Source organism: Asparagus officinalis, chromosome 1 (assembly GCF_001876935.1).
Source record: "Asparagus officinalis chromosome 1, Aspof.V1, whole genome shotgun sequence".
In the NCBI taxonomy this organism is placed as follows: Eukaryota; Viridiplantae; Streptophyta; class Magnoliopsida; order Asparagales; family Asparagaceae; genus Asparagus; species Asparagus officinalis.
In genome coordinates this window covers 121,404,194-121,423,166 of record NC_033794.1, presented here as the reverse complement: position 1 = coordinate 121,423,166, position 18,973 = coordinate 121,404,194, and the positions used below count along the sequence as shown (strand labels likewise).

Below are 18,973 nucleotides of genomic sequence, written 5' to 3'. Positions count from 1 at the left end.
TTTCTCTTCAGCTGCCACTGAGACCCTTTTTACAAAAGAAATCATTTTCCACTATAAAGGTACGATTCTCTTCTCTCAGATATTATATTTATTTAAATTTTCTTTTTGATGGGTATTATGTGTTCATTTATTTTCATTTTTTTGTTTGCAAAATTGGGACTTGGGCCCTTATGATTGTCGGCATGTGGGTGAATTGTAGCATTTTCTAAAGTTTTTGGCTTATGGGTATGTTGATGCCATCTTCCTTCATGTGACCAATTGAGGATTGGATGATAAAAAATGGGGTTTCTTATGAAATTAAGGCATATGTATGTTTGTCTGTCATAATTTTTTTGAGTATTTTTCTATGTATGGGTGTTTGGACTGCAGAAATTGATGAAGCTTTAAATTATGAATGTTATAAATGCAAAGAGTTTTGCAAGGGGGTTGAATTTTATTTTTTAAGGCGAAGAAATGTATTTTCCTCTATTCCCAAGTTAATGACAGGATGAAAACTGGAAAATTAGGGGAGATTATTGATTCATTAGAGAGGATTCTAAAAAGGAAAAAGCAATAGCAAGAAATCTGTACTTTCAAAACTTTTGTTTGCATTGTTGAAACTTAATTTGTATGAAAAGACTTTGATCTGTGTGTGTTTTCACAGGAATCGAAAACCGTTTTGTGTATCGATTGCTAGATTGTAAACCAAAAAGGCATTGGAACTTTTGTTCACTATGTCTGAGAATTTACAATGATGCTATTCATTTGATTGTTAAGAGTGCTAATTAGTATATTTGGTTTGTATTTGGTCAGCACGTTTATGGAAACTTGTCTTGGATTATGTAAGGCTTTCATACTGTGGAACTCTATGAAATTCGGGGCTATCTCAAATTCTCAATTTTTTTAGTTGCAATTTGTTAAACTTGTGTAGCGTTTATATAATTCTTTTTTTTTCTTCTTCTTTTTTTGTTGACAAATGAATAAGAATTAATCATGAAAATGTTATTAGTGATTGAAAAAAAATGTTACAGCATTATGATGTTGTTTATTTGTTTTAAATAAAGAAGTTATGTATGTATTTCGTGGCTTATGCCTCACATTTTGTGTTTTACTGAATCTAATCATCGTCTTGAAAGAGGAGTGATCTGTGTCACAAAAACACCTTGATTCTGTCACTGACTTCATTCAACTTGAAACTAAACTCTCTCTGGCACATCTATTTCCGGTATATAGTATACATATGAGAAATGGATCCTTATATATGTGAGTTATCTACTCTGTACATCTTCATGACTTGCGTGGAGATTACCTCTGATGCTCTCCAAGTTAATGCATTTTGTGTTCTTCCATAAGGTTATCCAGAGAACTATTGTTGTGCCCATCCTTATCTTGGTCAGTGTCTACGAAAGGATGATGCTTTGGCTTCTATATAAGCTAGAACATTGATGTAATAGAAAACCAATCAATTAATCCCTGAAATTTTGAAATCTCTACTATTTGCCAATTTCACAGGATGATATTTTGACCGATAATTTGCCCAATAGAAATTTAGTAACTATTTTATTTTCTTGTATGATATTTTCTCAATCATGTTTAGTATGAAGGAAAAAGATAAAGGTTTGTTCTAGATGGATACGCTAGTGATTGTTTTCAAAACTATTATGGAACTGCTTTTGTGATCTATTATTGCATGTTTGGAGAGGTTCTGGTACTTAAACCTTTCTTTGAATATAATCATCCTATTATTCTTACTCTTTTTTGGTTTGTGGGCTCATATTGAAACTGCAACTTCTATCATCGTATAGAACTCTGTTCAAATGGCTCGATCAGCACTAGATGAAATGACAGAGACTGGTGCTTTCAACCGCACGCCATCAACTTTTCGCAATTTTATTTTGAAAGATAAGAATTCAAAATTTCCTGCAGAAGCAGGAAGATATCATCTCTACATATCATATGCATGCCCTTGGGCATCCAGATGTCTATCCTTTATCAAACTCAAGGGCCTTGATGAGGCAATCACTTTTACAGTATAGTTCTCTTCAAAACTTGACATTTATATTTTTATTTATAGATAATATAATATCTTAAAGTTCGTATGGTGTATTTTAAAGTCAGTTAAGCCAAAGTGGGAGAGGACCAAAGAGACCGATGACCATTTTGGATGGGTCTTTCCTGTTTCTGAGACAGAAGAAGCCAGAGCTGATCTCGACCCTCTGAATGGAGCTAAAAGTGTCAGGGAATTGTATGAGCTTGCCAGTTCAAATTATTCTGGGAAATACACTGTTCCTGTATGTATCTTATTTTCAGTTTGCATTTCCAAGCTATTAGTACCATTTACTTTAAGGTTAATTGCACATCGATCCCCTGTAGTGTTTCTTCTTTCGCACTTACTACCCTGCAGTTTAATTGTTGCAGATATACCCTGTGGGTTAATTTTTTCAGACTTTTTTACCCTTGGTGGAACTTCAAAAGATATTGCATCTTTATATCTTGATGAAATTTGTGAGTTAAAAAGATTTAACCCAGGGGAGTTTATCTGCTACAATGAAACTACATGCCTAGTAAGTTCAAAACAGTGACTACAGTCTATGTGTAATCAACCCTTTATTCGACTAGATGTTACTTTTCTTACACTGTATATTGCAGGTTCTATGGGATAAAAAATTGAAGACAATTGTGAACAATGAGAGTGCAGAGATAATTCGGATGTTAAACAGCGAATTTAATGAAATAGCGAAGAATCCTGATCTGGACTTGTACCCCTCTCACCTGCAAGCAACTATCGATGATGTCAATGGATGGGTTTATGAAGCAATAAACAATGGTGTTTACAAGTGTGGTTTTGCTAAGAAACAAGGACCTTATGATGAGGTAATTGACTTAGTTGTCTTTACTGTAGATTGTTTAAGTGATTTTTTTACCTAGTCAAGGTTGAAGTTTCTTTTCTTTTATGATCGTGCAGGCAGTATCTAAGCTATATGAAGCTCTGGACAAATGCGAGGAAATACTAGCTAATCAGAGGTATATTTGTGGGAATGTACTGACTGAAGCTGATATCCGTTTGTTTGTAACTCTCATAAGGTTTGATGAGGTATGTATCTCATTATAGATTCGCAAGTATCCTGTGTTTTCTTAGACATAAATGCTGTAGCAAGGTAGCTGTTAAACCCCAGTTACCCCACCCTCTTTTCTATTTGTAATAGAAACTTACTCCTAATGATATGCTACTTTCTAGATGCTAAATTTGAAGTACCTTAGCAATTTCCTCCGCCAAGGAAGAAAAAATTTACGAACTTTTGTCTTTCGACTTAACAATACGTATGCATCCTCAATGATTCTTGTTTTAGAGCATAACTGATGTCTATGTATAACTAGCTATACCAAAACATGAAGGCAGCATTTATCATCACCGCTTAGTTTTTGAACAAGCTTGCGACTGCATTCTAGGAATTCCTCAATTCTCAGAACCAGTTTTGAGTGCTGTCATCAGTGTATTCCCAAGATCAACTGAATACTATCCAATGAGTTCAGCTCTTTTGGACGTTGCAAACTCTACGCTAAATGCCATTATATTGATGATAAACATAGTGGAAGCTGGTGGACGTTCTTATGGTAACAATATTGTTTTACAAGTATCAAGTATCAACTTGAAAACATGCCTGTGAAAATATTATGGACCGTCTGTCTTTTTCTCTGTGCATTTGTGAGCTATGGCTAACGGAGAGAGATATTATACAGGTTTATGCAGTTCATTTCAAGTGCAACAAGAAGCTATTGCGTGAATGTCCAAATTTGTTCAATTACACTAAAGACATATACCAAATTCCGGGCATGAGCAGCACGGTGAACATGGACCACATCAAGAAGCACTATTATGGAAGCCATCCTACTATTAATCCCTATGGTATCATCCCTGCTGGTTCCAATATTGATTTCTCTTCTCCACATGACCGAGAAAGATTTGGTGTCTAGAACTTTTAGTGCTTTATCGAGGCTTTGTCACCGTGTACTATTATGCATGCGCTCTTACTTTGAAGTTTTTCATGTATTGTGTCCAGTATGCACCCTGAGCTTTCTTGTTGAGTTCAAGAAACCTTAGTTCTCGGAATAAAATAAATCTTTTCTTTCTTTCTTTCGAGTATTCCAGGCTGGTGAAATATTTGTGGTTTGAGTTTTTGCTTATTTGGGACCAGTATTCTGAATGGCATATTTTGTATAGATATTTTCTTTTGTACATCAGAAAGTTGAGCAATTAAGAAACAACACGTGTGATGGATTTGTGGATATAGACTATGATAAGGTAGTATATGCATTCATGGGAGGTTAAAGGTTACTAATTTTGAGGAAAAAATTAGAGAAAATTGATAATATAGTTGATGTATTGGGGGAGATAGCCCTAAACAGAACTGAAAGCAAGAATATAATTCATATTGCTAACCCGAAAAATTTTTATAATGTCTTTTCTTTGCTGTTATCATTGTAGTTGTTGTTTAACTTCAGGTGTTTACTTGAAAAGTTGCTTTGTGGTTTTTAAACTTCAGGTGTTTACTGGAAAAGGTTTATGGTTGTCCATCATAAACAACAAAAACCACAAATGATGATTTGAAAGTCCCATACTAAATCATTCTATTACATATACTGATAATTCATATTATCACTTATTCCTCCATCTTTCAATCTGTACTTCAAACTTTGGAGTCAGTAAATAATAGCTGAAGTACTCTTCTTTGATATCATGCACATATCAGGTATAAACACAGATGCCGAAACCTGCAAACAAGATCAACATAAAGAAACCTTCAAACAATGAGAAAGTGAAACTTAAATGGAGAATTTACAGGTTACATTACTCGGATTAGTTGTGACAATGAGAGCAGAGTTCTTGAAATCACAGTTCCAGTAGTGCCTTCCATTTGCTTGGTAATAGAGGTTCATTGCAATAGAAGCATGAGAGATGAGAGTGTCAGGGTAGAAGCAAGGGAATCCCTGGTACGAAATGCTGCAGTCGACCTGAGAACAGGCATAGTTGATGTTTGCGACAAGTGTTGCTTCCTCTGATGAAGGCTTTGCAACGCACCAAGTTTTCTGTGAAGAAGGAGAAAATTCTTCGATTATTTGTCAGCAGTGCAAATTTACAGGAAATCAGTATATTTTCTATACCTGTGCCTGAACTGATCTCAGAGTTCCTCCTGGCAGAGAAAACAAGAATAGATCAGTCACAGGAGGTTGAGGATGCGTAGGAATTGAGTGTTCGGTAGTCTAAAAAAAGGGTTGCGAGCTCAAGTGTTGGCTTACACAGTATTAAAGACTCACATGGTGAGACAAATTAGTGCTACAGCAATAAAGCCTGTATCCTAAATTTTTAGGCCCCGTTATATGAATCCTAGTATTCCATTCAATTCTGCCAAGGGTTCTCTCTCCTTTATTAAGTTATAATTATTAACTATTAGCATATCCTTATGCTACGGTCTAAAGGAAACAAGTCAGAATAATTACTCCAAGAAGTGAAATGTCAAGCCGAAATGGGAAGAAGTTTGCCTTGTCATGAAATCATATGCAATTATACACACTGTTGAAACTAATAAAGCCTGAAGTTTTGCTTTCTAATGGGATCATACGCAAAATATATGGCACACTCCGAAGGGAACAAGTAATACTAAGTGCTGAAATAAGATGAAGAAGAAGATGTCAGACCGAAAACGATAACCTGAGGTGAAGGTAAGCAGGATGAGTGCAGCTGAGATAAGTGAAAGAGACGGGAATGCTGAAGCTCCTCTTGCCATCCTTTCAGCTCTCTATCAAGCAACAGAGAGAATGGAAATGAGAGAATGAGAGCTCAATTTGCATAAATAGAGAGAGTGAAAGTCTTAACTACATTTAAGGTGGCTGATATTCTTGCATCTTTGTCCCTCTGCGCTTTAGCCAACAGTGAGAAAACAAAAAAAGCAGCTGAGTTAAATGCTTGTGGTCCAGTTTGGAGCTCTCATAAAGAAAAAGAAATTTGAATGAGGATTCATTCAAATGAGAATAATGCTTAAGGAAAGGCTTTATGAGCCCAAATGAATCACAAGCATTTAACTCTGTTGCTTTTTTAAGTAGTAGCTGAGCAAGTAGAGAAGGCAAAACTGGTAAGAGTTGTAACAATGACTACATTTGCTAGACCGCCATCCTTTTCTTGAATTCTAAACTGCATTCTTCTCAAAAGAATTATTCTCTTAGTAAACATACCCCACATTTCCCTAATAATACAACTCCTACTATTCTAAGTATGTTTTCATCGAACTCCAACTAGAAAAGAGGTCTTAAACAAGCACCTTTAATGGGCGTTCATTGTGTTTAAACGGATAGCTTTTGTTCAAGTCCAAAGTCATTTATGTATTATTTTCAAACTTGTAAGTTAAGTCAGCTAAGTTAGGTAACACCTGCCCCCTTTTCTTATTTGTGGAGAGGTTTGGATCCTTTGAGGCCATTTATTTTAATTAGAGTTGCTCATAGTATTTAGATAATAGTGATTTCTTTCTTGTATAGCTAGCATTATATCAAATAGAAAGTATGCTTAATTCACACCATTAAAACAATCATTTCCATCAAATTCCAACTGCATTAAGCCTTGATAAACTTGTCTCTCTTTTCTTTGTCCTTCCACCGTTCTTCACCATAATCAATCTTCTTAAAAATGAAAAATAAAAAACAAAAATTATGGTAGTTTCACCAGTTGCTGTCAAGACTAGTTATTTTCCTTCCGAGATAACAATAGCCTACATCAATGTGGAACCTGCTGAAGGTTATCAGTGAAGATCATTGAATTTGAAGGGAAAAAAATAGCACAAGACATTGCAGATGACATAGCATTGTCACTACTACTAACTAAAGAACATTTTAAGAAGGCATAAAAATGATTAGATCACCCTTTCCTGTGATCCGAAAAATTCATTTAATCATTGTTGCCAGTATTTCATCATTAAAACGATATAGTAACTCAAACAGATGATGTCAATATTACAACAATTAGATGTTAAATTTTCCTCGCAATAATTATCAGCTTTGCCAGAATCTAAAGCAGTAGGCTTTGAACAGGTGAGCAGAATCGTTTGAGGCAACCTGCGATCACTATGATAAAAGTTAGCAACTCAGATTTTGTTAACAATTGCATGCATGTAAAATCGATATGAAAGAAATCAATTAAGGATTTTTCTTCTTGTTTGACTTGCAGATTGGCATAGGATATTGATGAAGAGTTAGCACCCATGTCATAGTGTCAGGATTCATTGTAGATTGAACTTGGTCAGGTTAAAAGGCCTTTATCTTTCAAACAAGAAGCCTAGATTCCTGCTTGAACATAAAACCCAACCCCCCCCACCCGCCCCTCCCTCTTTTTCTCTCGAAGATAACGCAAAACTCATTCTCGCTTTCCGACTTTTAAAGCATTTTCAAGGTAAACAGTCAGGCTAAAGAGTCAAGCTCCATATTTAACTACTAATCTTTCTGTAAGATTCGCAAAACTCATTCTTGAGTTCAGACTGTTTAAACACATTTTCCACGTAAACAGCCGAATTCTATTGTTAATTACTAATCAAATATTGGGCAAATTTACCTCGGTTAGTTCTGAAGATACTTCTATATAAATAGCACGTGTATCCTAGTTGTTACATACCAAGCTTTTTACCAGTAAGTTACAAATTCCAAAATACATTGGAATAAATGAAACCTTCTTATTCAATCAAGAGTTGGCTAATCCATTACCAAATAAGGCCAACGCGCTTTATAAGTGCAACAGCCGCTAACTAAAAGTGTTAAGCAACCAAATTGTACACTGGATAAAAATGTATAAGAACACAACCCAAATGTATTTGGCTCTATCTTAAATGTTTGTATGTTTGCATATCGAAATGAACTGAATTGAGCTTCAATGAATCAACGGGAGCTTGGGTCTTCAATTTTTGACTTAACAATTAAGTTTGAGAATCTTAATAAGTACAATAGTATCAATGAGCCTCCAACCAAGATGAGATATTTAAGAATGGATGGTTTTAGAAAGCATTTCACTTCAGTCCAAACTATGCCAGACTAATTTTTCCTTTTCTCTTCTCCTGTTTTAAGGATTTTAATGGAACTTTTTCTATGATCTCGAAAGTTTATAGTTGTGAACTAGTGACATGTCATCTGCATGACATTTTTGTTATTTCTTTTCATTTTAGTGTCTAGGCGAGTTTATAACATGAAATAAGATGCTACCAAGAAGTGCACGAGTAGGTATCCTTGATGTCATTGGTTTCCTAATCACGAGTTATCATGAGTGAAATGCCAAGCGGATAAGCAGAAATAAGACAATCAGCATTTTCGATCCTACAGTTCACTGGGTAAATGTATTTCAAGTTCTTCAAATAAAAACAAAGAAAACAGAATCTAATTATTTTTTTCTATTATGTCTTAATACTAAAAAATATTTTTTTCAAAAGAAACTAAAAAATATGGTGTGAATGTGATGCAAACACAAATTCATAGTCTCATTTATATGCCAATTTTAGCTGAAGCAGTTGAATCCATTTATTTATCGCTCTTTTTATTGATCATGGCATTCCTTCTTAACGATAATGATAATGTGTTGATTCCACAAGAAAATTACCTTAAAAATAATATCAGTAGTCAATACTGACTTTTCACTCATTAAAAAACTGAAACAAAGTACAAGGCTTGTTATTGTTATAGACTAAACATAGAGTCTTAGTTCACCAAAAACTCTAGTTTTGAATGACATTCAAATTCCAAGACAAAATTAAGCTCCTAAGTGAAAGATAAAATTAAACATGCTACAGACACTAATTTTTGTTTCATGGAAGCTGAAAAAAAAAGAATGAGGAAAGATGTGCTAAGATGGTTTTAGGTGCTCAAACCTAGATTTAGATTTGAACTTTAACGTTGATTGCTGGAAGTTGATGTGGCTAGATCAGCATCACAAGGACACTTGACTAAAGTGGAATTTGAGGAAGAATTGAGGAAGAACAAGAGATTTTTATTACATTTTAATTTCTTGAAAACATCAAACGTCGATTTTGTTTCAAACTGTGATGTTTAAGTCAAAATAGGTACTAGGCATTGTCTACTGTAAACAAAGTGTTTCCTATTTATATCCAAAAATATTGTTTCCATCAGCTAAAGATGTAATAAGTAATACACACACACACACACACACACATTGAAGTGGTACCGGCAACAATATCAACATGATACTAGCTAGATATGCGCAGAAATTAGGAAATGTTATTAGTAATGGGCCAAAACTATAAGTTATGCTTCGATCCTTACCATTCTGAAGATCTGAATAATAATTGATTCATAACTTCAAGAACAACCGTCCTTCCATTGATCTGGCAACGAAGATCCAAACACTTGCAACAAAAGTAACCGCTTTCTCTTACCCAACTTGTAGGGTTCACAATTTGATATTCCAACCTGAAGCGACTCAATTCCAAATTCTAAAGCTCTTTTTCTTAGAGATACCAAGGAAGCTGATGGCTCTATTTTAGTGGCACTGTCCTTTATGCTACTACCATCAGATTGGTCATCAATCATCATACACTCAGAGGACTCATTGAATTTGCAGGAATTTTGTTTTCCGTCTTTGTTGGCTGCAGATTTCCCCGAATCAATCTTCTCACTACTTTCAATGCTGTTACTTCCCCACCATTTAATTGAAGTACATGACAGGCCATTTGCTGGAAACCCATATTTAAAATCATCGAAGTAGGTAGGTATATGCCTCGTCTGATTTTGGACTGTACTATGCAATCCATGTTGGAAACTTCTATTTGCTTGTGGTTGCAACATATTCCCTGATGCAGAAAACCCATGTCCTGTTGTTATACTCTGAACAAGATTCCCGCTGTGCAAACCAAAAATACGTCAGTCCAACAATCAAAATAATATGCATAACTTTAGTTAATACAAAAACATTCATGCTTAAGCATAAGACCATTTGAGAATTTTGGAAGAAAACAACTGAAATTGTTGATTTTTTTCATGAAGGATTTGTAACAGAGGGCAGCATAGAAGTGACAGATAGTTAGGATGATCAAAGTGATAAGAGCCAAAGTAACCAATGTAATTCAAGATTAACGTAATCAAATTTTTTGACTTTAAATGTTAATAAGGCCTTGAAAATAGTTTAGGATCTCAGAGAAGAGGGAGAAAAAAAATTATTAGCATCTCAAATTTCCATCTCTGTTTCAATCTATTCAAAGAATTTCACGGATGGTCTAAATTTCTTAAAAAGAGAATATTACCAGCTTTGCTTTAACAAAGAAACTGATGTAGAAGAAGGGGTAGCCCAGTGCACGAGGCTGCCACCATCCTGGGCTCTAGGGAGGGTCAGATGTACGCGGCCTCACCCCCGCATACAAAGAGCCTGTTTCTAGGGTTTGAACCCATGACCTCCGGGTCACAAGGCAACAACCTTATTGTTGCACCAAGGCTCACCCTCCCCAGAGCAATATCACAGACTTATAGGCATCATTGGTACAAAATACAACAAGAATATTCACTCACTGAGTTGAAAGTCCAGCTGCAGTTGACGGCATCATTTTTTGAGCATCAAGATTTTTAGCTTTATTGGATAACGCAGCTTGCTCCTTGGATTTTTCTCTTGCAGCTTCTTTCTTTATATCCTCAATAGTCTTCCCAGCAAGAAACTAGACAAACGTGCAAGGAAGATAATTAGAATGTGGGACAGTGAACAACAACGCAGAATTACAACATTATGAACATCTTTAACTGATTGAGCACAATCATCGAATCAAGCACTATGCAAAACAAACAGTAGAAGGATTCCGAAGACCATGGAAGGAGTGTTGAAAACATTCAACATAACATGGGAAATTGGAAACTAATTGATAACGGCCTTATCCATCCTCAATTAGAACACCAAAATAAGAATTTTGATCACCATTTCTCAATAAACATTTGGAGGAACATTCAAACTTTTTCCTCTGGCTGGATTTAAAACATGCTGTTCTTTTTATTTCATTACTCTGCTCAATAAATTCTCACAAAAAGATGAAAGAAGATTTGACCCCAACTGTTGCACATCATTCACTATAAGGTATAGCTAAAAGCACCAAAGCTATTAATGATTTAGTACTTGATCCAACTAACATTCCATATTCAATAAAACCATGTCAAATATTTAATTTGGCCATGGATTACAATTTAGGCAATAAGAACAGATCAAGTTATTTTATGACACTTTTAAAGGATGCACTTTATACCCTGAATGTTTTCGTCTTTTGTTTATTATGGTAATGTCGCTCCAAAATATTATTTTGCAGGACTAGTTTCAATGGCAGCCACAATATCCTCTTGCTTACAGATTTCAAAAGAAAAAAAAAACTGATGTAAATGGGTAACAGATAGTTTTGGGGGAAAGAAGCAAGTCTCTTCCAAAAGATTGCATAGGAAGTTCGATATTTTCTAAGAGGGCTGTCTTGTTAAAGTTACAATTAAGAAATCCTAAGTGTGGAACATACCAAATTCAGTTCATATATTTTGTTCTTAAATGGTAAAGTTTCTTAATTCCATTACATATAAGTTATCACATAGATAAAATGGAGTTTAGCACTCATTTCAAAGCATTTGACTCCTCTTACAAGACGAGGATAGTTTTCAACCAAGAGCTATAAAAATGAAAATTTTCTTGCCAAACTTGAGCACATGGCTCAAACAGATAATCAAAATAAATATCTTCTATAGAATAAAATCGTGAACTTCAGACAAAAAAAAACATATTCTCCCCCTTTTTTCTCTCCGATCAACTGAGAACTTAATATCAATTAAACTCAAACTGTTAGCTTTTGCTTTTACACAGCTGTACAACCAATCTCCTATCCTCCTTGCCATTCAAACCCCTCACCCCAACCAAAAGGAAAGAAGAACAGAAAACAACACACAGACATGTGCACACACACACACAACAACCACTACCACCACCACCTAACAAACAATATTCTGGTTCGGGCTTACCTTTATGACATTTTATAGGAACTACAATATACCTTAGAAGTAGCCATACTGACTTCTTTCCATATCATTGTTAGAAAATTTACACAAAATTCTCAATTATCTCATGTTACTGATCAATCTTTACTGTTAACTGACTTCCTTTTCATTCCTGAAATGAAAATTCATGAACTTCAGGTAGTAAACATGAACATTTTTGTACATTCTACATACAATACACACTGACTGCCTAAACTAGTCATAGATGGGATGGGACAGCAAAACAGCATTTCGTTAACAGTCCACTCGAACTCTGTGCATTTCTGCTTGATGTAGTGAACATCGATAGGAAACTAAAAGCCTGAAGGTGCATAAAACCAGCCAAAGGACGCTCAACTTTTCTCGGGAAAACTATCCACTACTTTAAACTACTTTCAAGTGAAATTGAATTCAAGAGCATATACATCTTGCACCCTATAACAATAGCTTGATCCAATTGTTATGGTACATAATAGCCTGCATGGCCCAATACATCTCTGTTCTGTCTCAACTATTAGTGACACTTAGGTATGGCAGCGGTTGGGAGCGAGGATCTGAATGCAGAAGCAACATGGAACTGTGCATTTCTAGCATGTGTTTTGCTAGCATTTAATGTTCATAAAACGCTGTTAGTAACCCCAAGTGTGAACAAAAAACAACAACAAATAAAACCGAAATATCACTAGAAACATCTCATTTCAGTTTAAATTTAAGGTGGTATCCTTTCTCTTATTCTGGTCATTCTCTTCACCATTTTCGAATAACAATAAAGATTTAAAGAGAAACAAGGAAAAAGAGGAGAAAGATTACATGAACAAAATCAAAGGCCTCTCCTACTATGTTAAATTGACAATCAAGTAATGTGCAACAGTTTGTAAACCGAGAACTGTAATTTGAGAACATATGGCATTTGCCATGCCATGGATGATAAATGTTATAACTACTTCTCAATCAGGCTTGTGGATAATTGTGAGTCCCAACCAGAGCTATCCAATGAAGTTCTCAAGTAAAATTTGGATATAAATAAATTTCCTTCAATAGGCGGAGAAAGAAGAAGGCTTATACCATACATAATGCATAATAATTTTTCAACAGAGCTGAATGGAAGATCCCAAAAGTATATTTAGAATAAAGGCTTTATTGTTGGTGGTGTGGTGGTCATGGTGTTCTGACTAGCTCAGATTCATCTCTGCTCTAGATAATTGATGCCATGATTAATGTTTCGCTAGATCATTATACCCATCAATGCATGTATAACTATCCAGTTTGTTCCACCTATTTCCTGGAAATCACTTGTATACTTTCAAGCTTAACCAAAATGTAGGATTGATTATGTAAACTCATTTAACATTACTTGATATACGTAAGTAGTGGCCCATGTGTTATTGCTTAGCATGTGTTAAGTTCCTTATGCTATTTGCACTTTTCACTATTCAACTTTCTTAACACACTTGGGTTTTCTCTTCAACTTGTTGCACTTCATTAATGCTATTGAGCTGGCAGCTCCGTGATACGCGGCACATGGAAAATGGGGAGTATTCTTGCTGTGTAACTCTCATCTGATGAAATGAACTAAAAAGCATGACTGCATGGTCATGTTGGAAGCATAATATTGTTTCTTTATTTACATAAATGGATGTTTAACAACCAGAATGAACGATTCACCATGATTTATTGCTTAGTAATCAGAGTCAGTTGATAAGCCCATAACCTTCTCTCAGGTGTAAACTTGCAAGCAAGCCAAACTAATAATGCTCGTAGAGACTGAAGATTTTGTAAAACAATTTTTGTGATAAAAATGTGAAAAGGATGAGTAAATGAAAATTTTCCATTTGTGGACCACCAAGATGATTCATCAATCTCTAAGACAAGTATTCGACCTCTATCTGATCCAATATCATAGTTAACAAAATTTGAATCTTAAAATGGAAAGTGAAAAGTTAATTACTTTACTTCAAAGGGCCTAGAGATATATATGGTCACAATGAGCCTACTTACTGATACAGTGTACCAATAACTTGCAAGAAATTATATATTAAGGCAGAATCTACATACTCATTCAGCATAGTGATAGCATCTTGTAAATCTCAAATACCAAAGCAAAGCTCAGGCGATATCACTTTCTTGTGGAGGGGTTATGGGTCAGAATCTTCCTATCACACAATAGGATTGGAAATTTCTTAATTAGTATGCAAAGGCAAACTGATGATGACTCAAGACCGTGTAATTCATTTGCATAACAGTAGTCTTTCTCCCCTTCACAGAAGCTTCTCTTTCTCCTAGATTAGGAATTTCTCTCTCTTTTAATGAAGCCTTCATAATGTAAGCATACAAGCATTTCCCCCAAAAAAAGGTAACACAACTTCACAGGTAACTCAACTTCACAAAAGACATCGAAGCATGATTTATTTATGAAGAAAGAAATACAAGCCAGTCATGCTAGAGAAGATACTATATTTTAGACCTGCGTAAAATGATATTATGTATTTTTGCAATCTAGGTTGCACAAATATGGGTGCAGGGTGCGGGCACGGACAAGGGACATGACAGATTTGTTAAAAGTAGGACATGGGGGCATGACTATATATACTTATATATTAAATTACATTTGTATTTTATTTACATTAGATCAAATATTAAATTAAAATACATATAAGTATAACACTTGTATTTATTTTATTATCTATAACAACTAAGAATTAAGTTAAATCTAACAAAAAATTAAGATCTTTGGTCGTCGAGCAACAGGTAATGGAGACCTTCGCTCCTTTTTCGGTCGAAGAAAATGAAGTGGGAACAGAAAAGAAAGATTGAATAAGGTTTAGTTTTTTACTGAATGGGATATAATGGTCATTTTTTAAATCTTTAATTGATGGGTTTTGGTTTTCGGGTGCAAATTTCTCATTGGTTTTGAACCCAATATACCCACACACAAAAATCAGTTTAGCGTTTTAAGTAATGAGGAAATCGGGTTTCGCTTTGAACCATATATGTCCATGGCATGTCCACACTAAATCTGTGTCTGACATGTGTCGGACATGGACATGGCAGCCAAAATGAAATGTCGAGTAACCTAGCTTGCAACATTGCCGGCATAAGTCAAGCATCCAAGTCGATAAATCATCATTGTCAACAAAGAATCTTGACAAAAGGACAAATATTGAGCAAACAAAAGCTACATTTTTTATTTTTATTTTTTTGGGTTCAAAATAGAACATGTTAAGAAAATACCTTTCTGTAAGGCCACCTTATAATCCCATTCTCACGACATATCCTTTTCAAGACACTAGTACAAACACCTGCATATCAAAAACTAAATCAACTCCCAAGCAGATATGGTAGAAAAACATAAAGTAACTGCTTGTAGAATCATCACCAAACAAATGTATGATCAATTTTAAGCCACACAATAAAAATAAAAAAAATCAGCTTCAAAAATTTTACTAGCACAAGACAGGACCCTATTCCCAATGTTTAACAACGACCATCAAGACGTTTTACTGACAATGTCAGTTGTCAATCAAAATACAGAAAATACTTAAGTAAATTTCCCCAAAAAACTGAAAAAAAAAAATTAACACACACAAAAACCAATCAATTTTGTGCAAAACAAGCTTTGAAGACATACTAGCATCTCGGCAGTCCCTATCGTCCACAATTATCATACTGAAATTTCGTAAAATATCTTATTAAAAGTTCTTAAAGAGCCCACCCTTAAAAAGCTTGGATTACAGGGAAGGTACCTCCAAATCTCTTATGTACCTATAATTAATTTCCCATTCAGTCAATATGGAACCAATGGAATCCTAATACACCACTGCGTTTTCATAGTCCCGGCACCCACTCGTGTTCCCTTTGCACTAGTCTAGTCGTGTTTGAACACTGTGATGTAGGACGCTTAACTGACAATTTCATGGGGGATGCAGACAATCACGAGCTAAATACAGATTTATATGTATTATTGACCTCCGCAAAGAAATGATCATATCTTCCAACCCAGAAGGCGGATTCTAACATATTATATATGTAAATTACCTATCTCGACGAGACGGAACCAACTAGATTGTCAGATTTTTAAAATCATATCAGTAGTACCCAGTTTTAGCTGAAATTCGAAAATAATCAGCTTTTAGTTTATTTTTAGTAATAAAGTTGGAGTCTATTTAGATTAGGAAATAAATTGCAGTCAAATTAGATTAGAAAACAATTTTAATTTTGATTCATGATTTGTTTCCTCTATTATAAGGAATTTTTAGAATAGAATTTAATACTTTCTATTTCTTTGTAATTCTAGTCTTACTAGGAGTCTTATTTGTTTTTCTATTTAAGAAGAATCATGTAACCCCAAAGGATAATATCTTTTCATTAATAAAACTACTCTTTCAATATTTTCTTCGTGAATTTTTTTAGGATAGAATTTAATATTTTCTTCGACGATCGTTTTTTGTGGATTCAGAGAACACCCTTGGTGGATTCCGAGGTTATCAGTACTTCCACGCTACGTCAATTGGTATCAGAGTCTTGTTCCTCCGATCCGATGGCAGGTGATGAAGATACTTTTTCTCGAACTGAGTTTGATGTGCTGAAGACCAATGTTAATCAGATAAAGACTGTCATAAAACAACTTGCATCGACGGTGGAGCGTCTGAACACGAGAGGAGTTCAAAATCGCTTTAATGGTCGGCAGCGACGTGATTCGACTCCACATGATGAATTCAACAGCGATAATGATCCTAAGCAAGACCTTGGAGTTGGGAAGAGCACTAAAGAAGTAATAAAGAAAGAAAAATCACCTCAAGAGCATAATATCTTCCGCACGAGGTGCACTGTGATGCAGAAGATTTGTGATGTTATTATTGACAATCACAGTAGAGCGTATGGTGAATAAGTTAGGTTTGAAGACAGAGAAACACTCACCTCTCTACAAGATCGACTGGATTCACAAGGGCAATGATGTGTAGAACGATGAGATGTATTGTGTACCTTTTTCTATCGCTCACAGGTATTTTAATGATGTGTTGTGTGATGTGATCAAGATGGATACTTATCATATGCTTTTAGGTAGGCCATGGCAATTCGATATTAAAGCTACCCACAGAAATAGAGACAATGTTTATATCTTCAAAAAAGATGGACGCCGAATTGTACTTCTGCCTCTTACTGAAAAAGAATCATCTAAGATAAAAGCTACTAAAGAGAAGAAACTTTTGGTGGCAAACAACGAGACTTTAGGAGAAAACTTGAAGAAATCTGTAGAGATCTATGATTTGGTTGTAACTAAAAAAAAGAACTTACCCCTACTGAAATTCCTCCTAATGTGCAAACAATTGTTATGCATGAGATTCATTATGGTGATATGATAGTGAAGATGGATGATACGCATGATATTCTCAAAGGGGTTGAGAGTGATATTACACATATTGATGTTGTCCCGATGAAGGAGAAGGATAAATTAGAGAGTGAGACAGTTGATGATATGTGTGAATTGCTTGGTGGAGTGCTAGAAACAAAGGAGATGAAAGAATTGTGTATGGAGTATGACGCGGAATTTTCTTCCCTAGAAGAAAAGTTGGTGAATAATTTTAAAAATAATTTGATGATACTTCAAGCACTAGAATACGAGAAGCAACATGGAACATATTTTGTAGAGTTTTTAAAGTTAACTGCACATCCACATGCCGCCAATAAAATACACATGATGTCGGAAAGAATAATATATGCATTTGATTCAGAAGAAGTCCTAGCCGAGAACATAAAAGAACAAATGAAGAAAATCAATGCTAAGTACAAGACGGATGCTGATCGATGCAGGTTAAGAAAGATATTTATCGATGAAGTTACTATTTAAACAAATATAAACTCGAGATCGAGCTTCTTTCAACAAGGGGAGACTGATATAGGATGCTTAACTGACAATTTCATGGGGGATGCAGACAATCGCGAGCTAAATACAGATTTATACGTATTATTGACATCCGCAAAGAAATGATCATATCTTCCAACCCAGAAGGCGGATTCTAATATATTGTATATGTAAATTGCCTATCTCGACGAGACGGAGCCAACTAGATTGTCATATTTTTAAAATCATATTAGTAATACCCAGTTTTGACTGAAATCCAAAAATAATCAGTTTTTAGTTTATTTTTAGTAATAAAGTTGGAGTCTATTTAAATCAGGAAATAAATTAGGATCGAATTAGATTAGAAAACAAATTCAATTTTAATTCATGATTTGTTTCCTCTATTATAAGGAATCTTTTTAAGATAAAATTTAATACTTTCTATTTTTTTGTAATTCTAGTCTTACTAGGAGTCTTATTTGTTTTTCTATTTAAGAAGAGTCATGTAACCCCAAATGATAATATCTTTTCATCAATAAAACTACTCTTTCAATATTTTCTTCGTGGATTCGGAGATCGTTCTTTGTGGATTCAGAGAACATCTTGGTGGATTCCGAGGTTATCAGTACTTCCGCGCTGTGTCACACTGCGTCTCTAAATACCATTTGTAAGAGAACAAGGAGAGTTCGCCCCTAAACGCTAACTACGAGAGGGATGAAAGTAAAACCCATATCTCTAGTGAACCCACAATTGACTCTGCTTAAGTCAATATGGGACTAAATGAACCTAACGTTTTTACATCAATAAAACTTTCTGTAAAAGATCTATAGAACACAAGCAAAAAAAATAAACCCCACAAATTATGTATACTTTCCCAATGACCCATCAAGAAATTTCCCAACAATTCAAAATAGTATGCACAACTTCAATAAGAAAAATACCCAAAAAAAATATGTTCAATCAATTTCGACAACCAAGTCCTCACCTAGAAATAAAATACCCATCAAAAAATTCAAAAAAAAGAAACTGATAAAATCTGAGAAAAAATAAAGTTACCGAGAGTGTCAGCGGCATCAGCGATGGGGATGTTGAAGTACTTGGCAATGTCGTCCAGGGTTA

General features: G+C 34.8%; 3 protein-coding genes across 7 annotated transcripts; 1 reads left to right on the top strand and 2 right to left on the bottom strand.

The window, feature by feature from the left end:
• LOC109829243 (glutathionyl-hydroquinone reductase YqjG-like) lies at positions 7-4,114 on the top strand. Of its 5 annotated transcripts, XR_002243995.1 has the most exons (8): positions 7-59; positions 1,785-2,009; positions 2,094-2,270; positions 2,629-2,853; positions 2,945-3,073; positions 3,218-3,257; positions 3,348-3,594; positions 3,721-3,863. XR_002243995.1 is itself a non-coding variant. In XM_020396422.1 (6 exons), exons 2-6 carry the CDS (start codon positions 1,797-1,799, stop codon positions 3,952-3,954), a joined length of 963 nt encoding a protein of 320 aa, XP_020252011.1. In that variant the 5' UTR covers positions 7-59; positions 1,785-1,796; the 3' UTR covers positions 3,955-4,114. The 5 variants fall into 5 exon arrangements, 3 of the variants coding, with proteins under 3 accessions (XP_020252011.1, XP_020252010.1, XP_020252013.1); XR_002243994.1 differs by having other exon boundaries at positions 3,218-3,594; XM_020396422.1 differs by lacking the exons at positions 3,218-3,257; positions 3,348-3,594 and having other exon boundaries at positions 1,785-1,994; positions 3,721-4,114.
• Positions 4,527-5,925, bottom strand: LOC109844282 (glucan endo-1,3-beta-D-glucosidase-like). The gene is made up of 5 exons (XM_020413270.1): positions 5,858-5,925; positions 5,690-5,777; positions 5,143-5,171; positions 4,833-5,067; positions 4,527-4,752 (listed from the first exon to the last, which is right to left on the bottom strand). The coding sequence occupies exons 2-5, from the start codon at positions 5,763-5,765 to the stop codon at positions 4,727-4,729; spliced, it is 366 nt and encodes a 121-aa protein (XP_020268859.1). The 5' UTR covers positions 5,766-5,777; positions 5,858-5,925; the 3' UTR covers positions 4,527-4,726.
• LOC109840693 lies at positions 6,875-18,971 on the bottom strand (the record flags this gene model as incomplete). Its single annotated transcript, XM_020409429.1, has 5 exons — positions 6,875-7,092; positions 9,289-9,865; positions 10,528-10,670; positions 15,244-15,311; positions 18,911-18,971. Coding segments are annotated over 4 exons (813 nt in total), but the record flags the coding sequence as incomplete, so codon positions are not given.

Bases quoted from the DNA above. Each gene is read 5' to 3' on its own strand.
- LOC109844282 (XM_020413270.1), bottom strand. From the start codon at position 5,765: ATGGCAAGAGGAGCTTCAGCATTCCCGTCTCTTTCACTTATCTCAGCT. The intron at 5,172-5,689 runs GTTATCGTTTTC...TTTCTCTGCCAG, and splicing joins CCTGCTTACCTTCACCTCAG to GAGGAACTCTGAGATCAGTT. The intron at 5,068-5,142 runs GTATAGAAAATA...CCTTCTTCACAG, and splicing joins TGAGATCAGTTCAGGCACAG to AAAACTTGGTGCGTTGCAAA.
- LOC109829243 (XM_020396421.1), top strand. From the start codon at position 1,797: ATGGCTCGATCAGCACTAGATGAAATGACAGAGACTGGTGCTTTCAAC. The intron at 2,854-2,944 runs GTAATTGACTTA...ATGATCGTGCAG, and splicing joins AACAAGGACCTTATGATGAG to GCAGTATCTAAGCTATATGA. The intron at 3,074-3,720 runs GTATGTATCTCA...GATATTATACAG, and splicing joins CTCTCATAAGGTTTGATGAG to GTTTATGCAGTTCATTTCAA.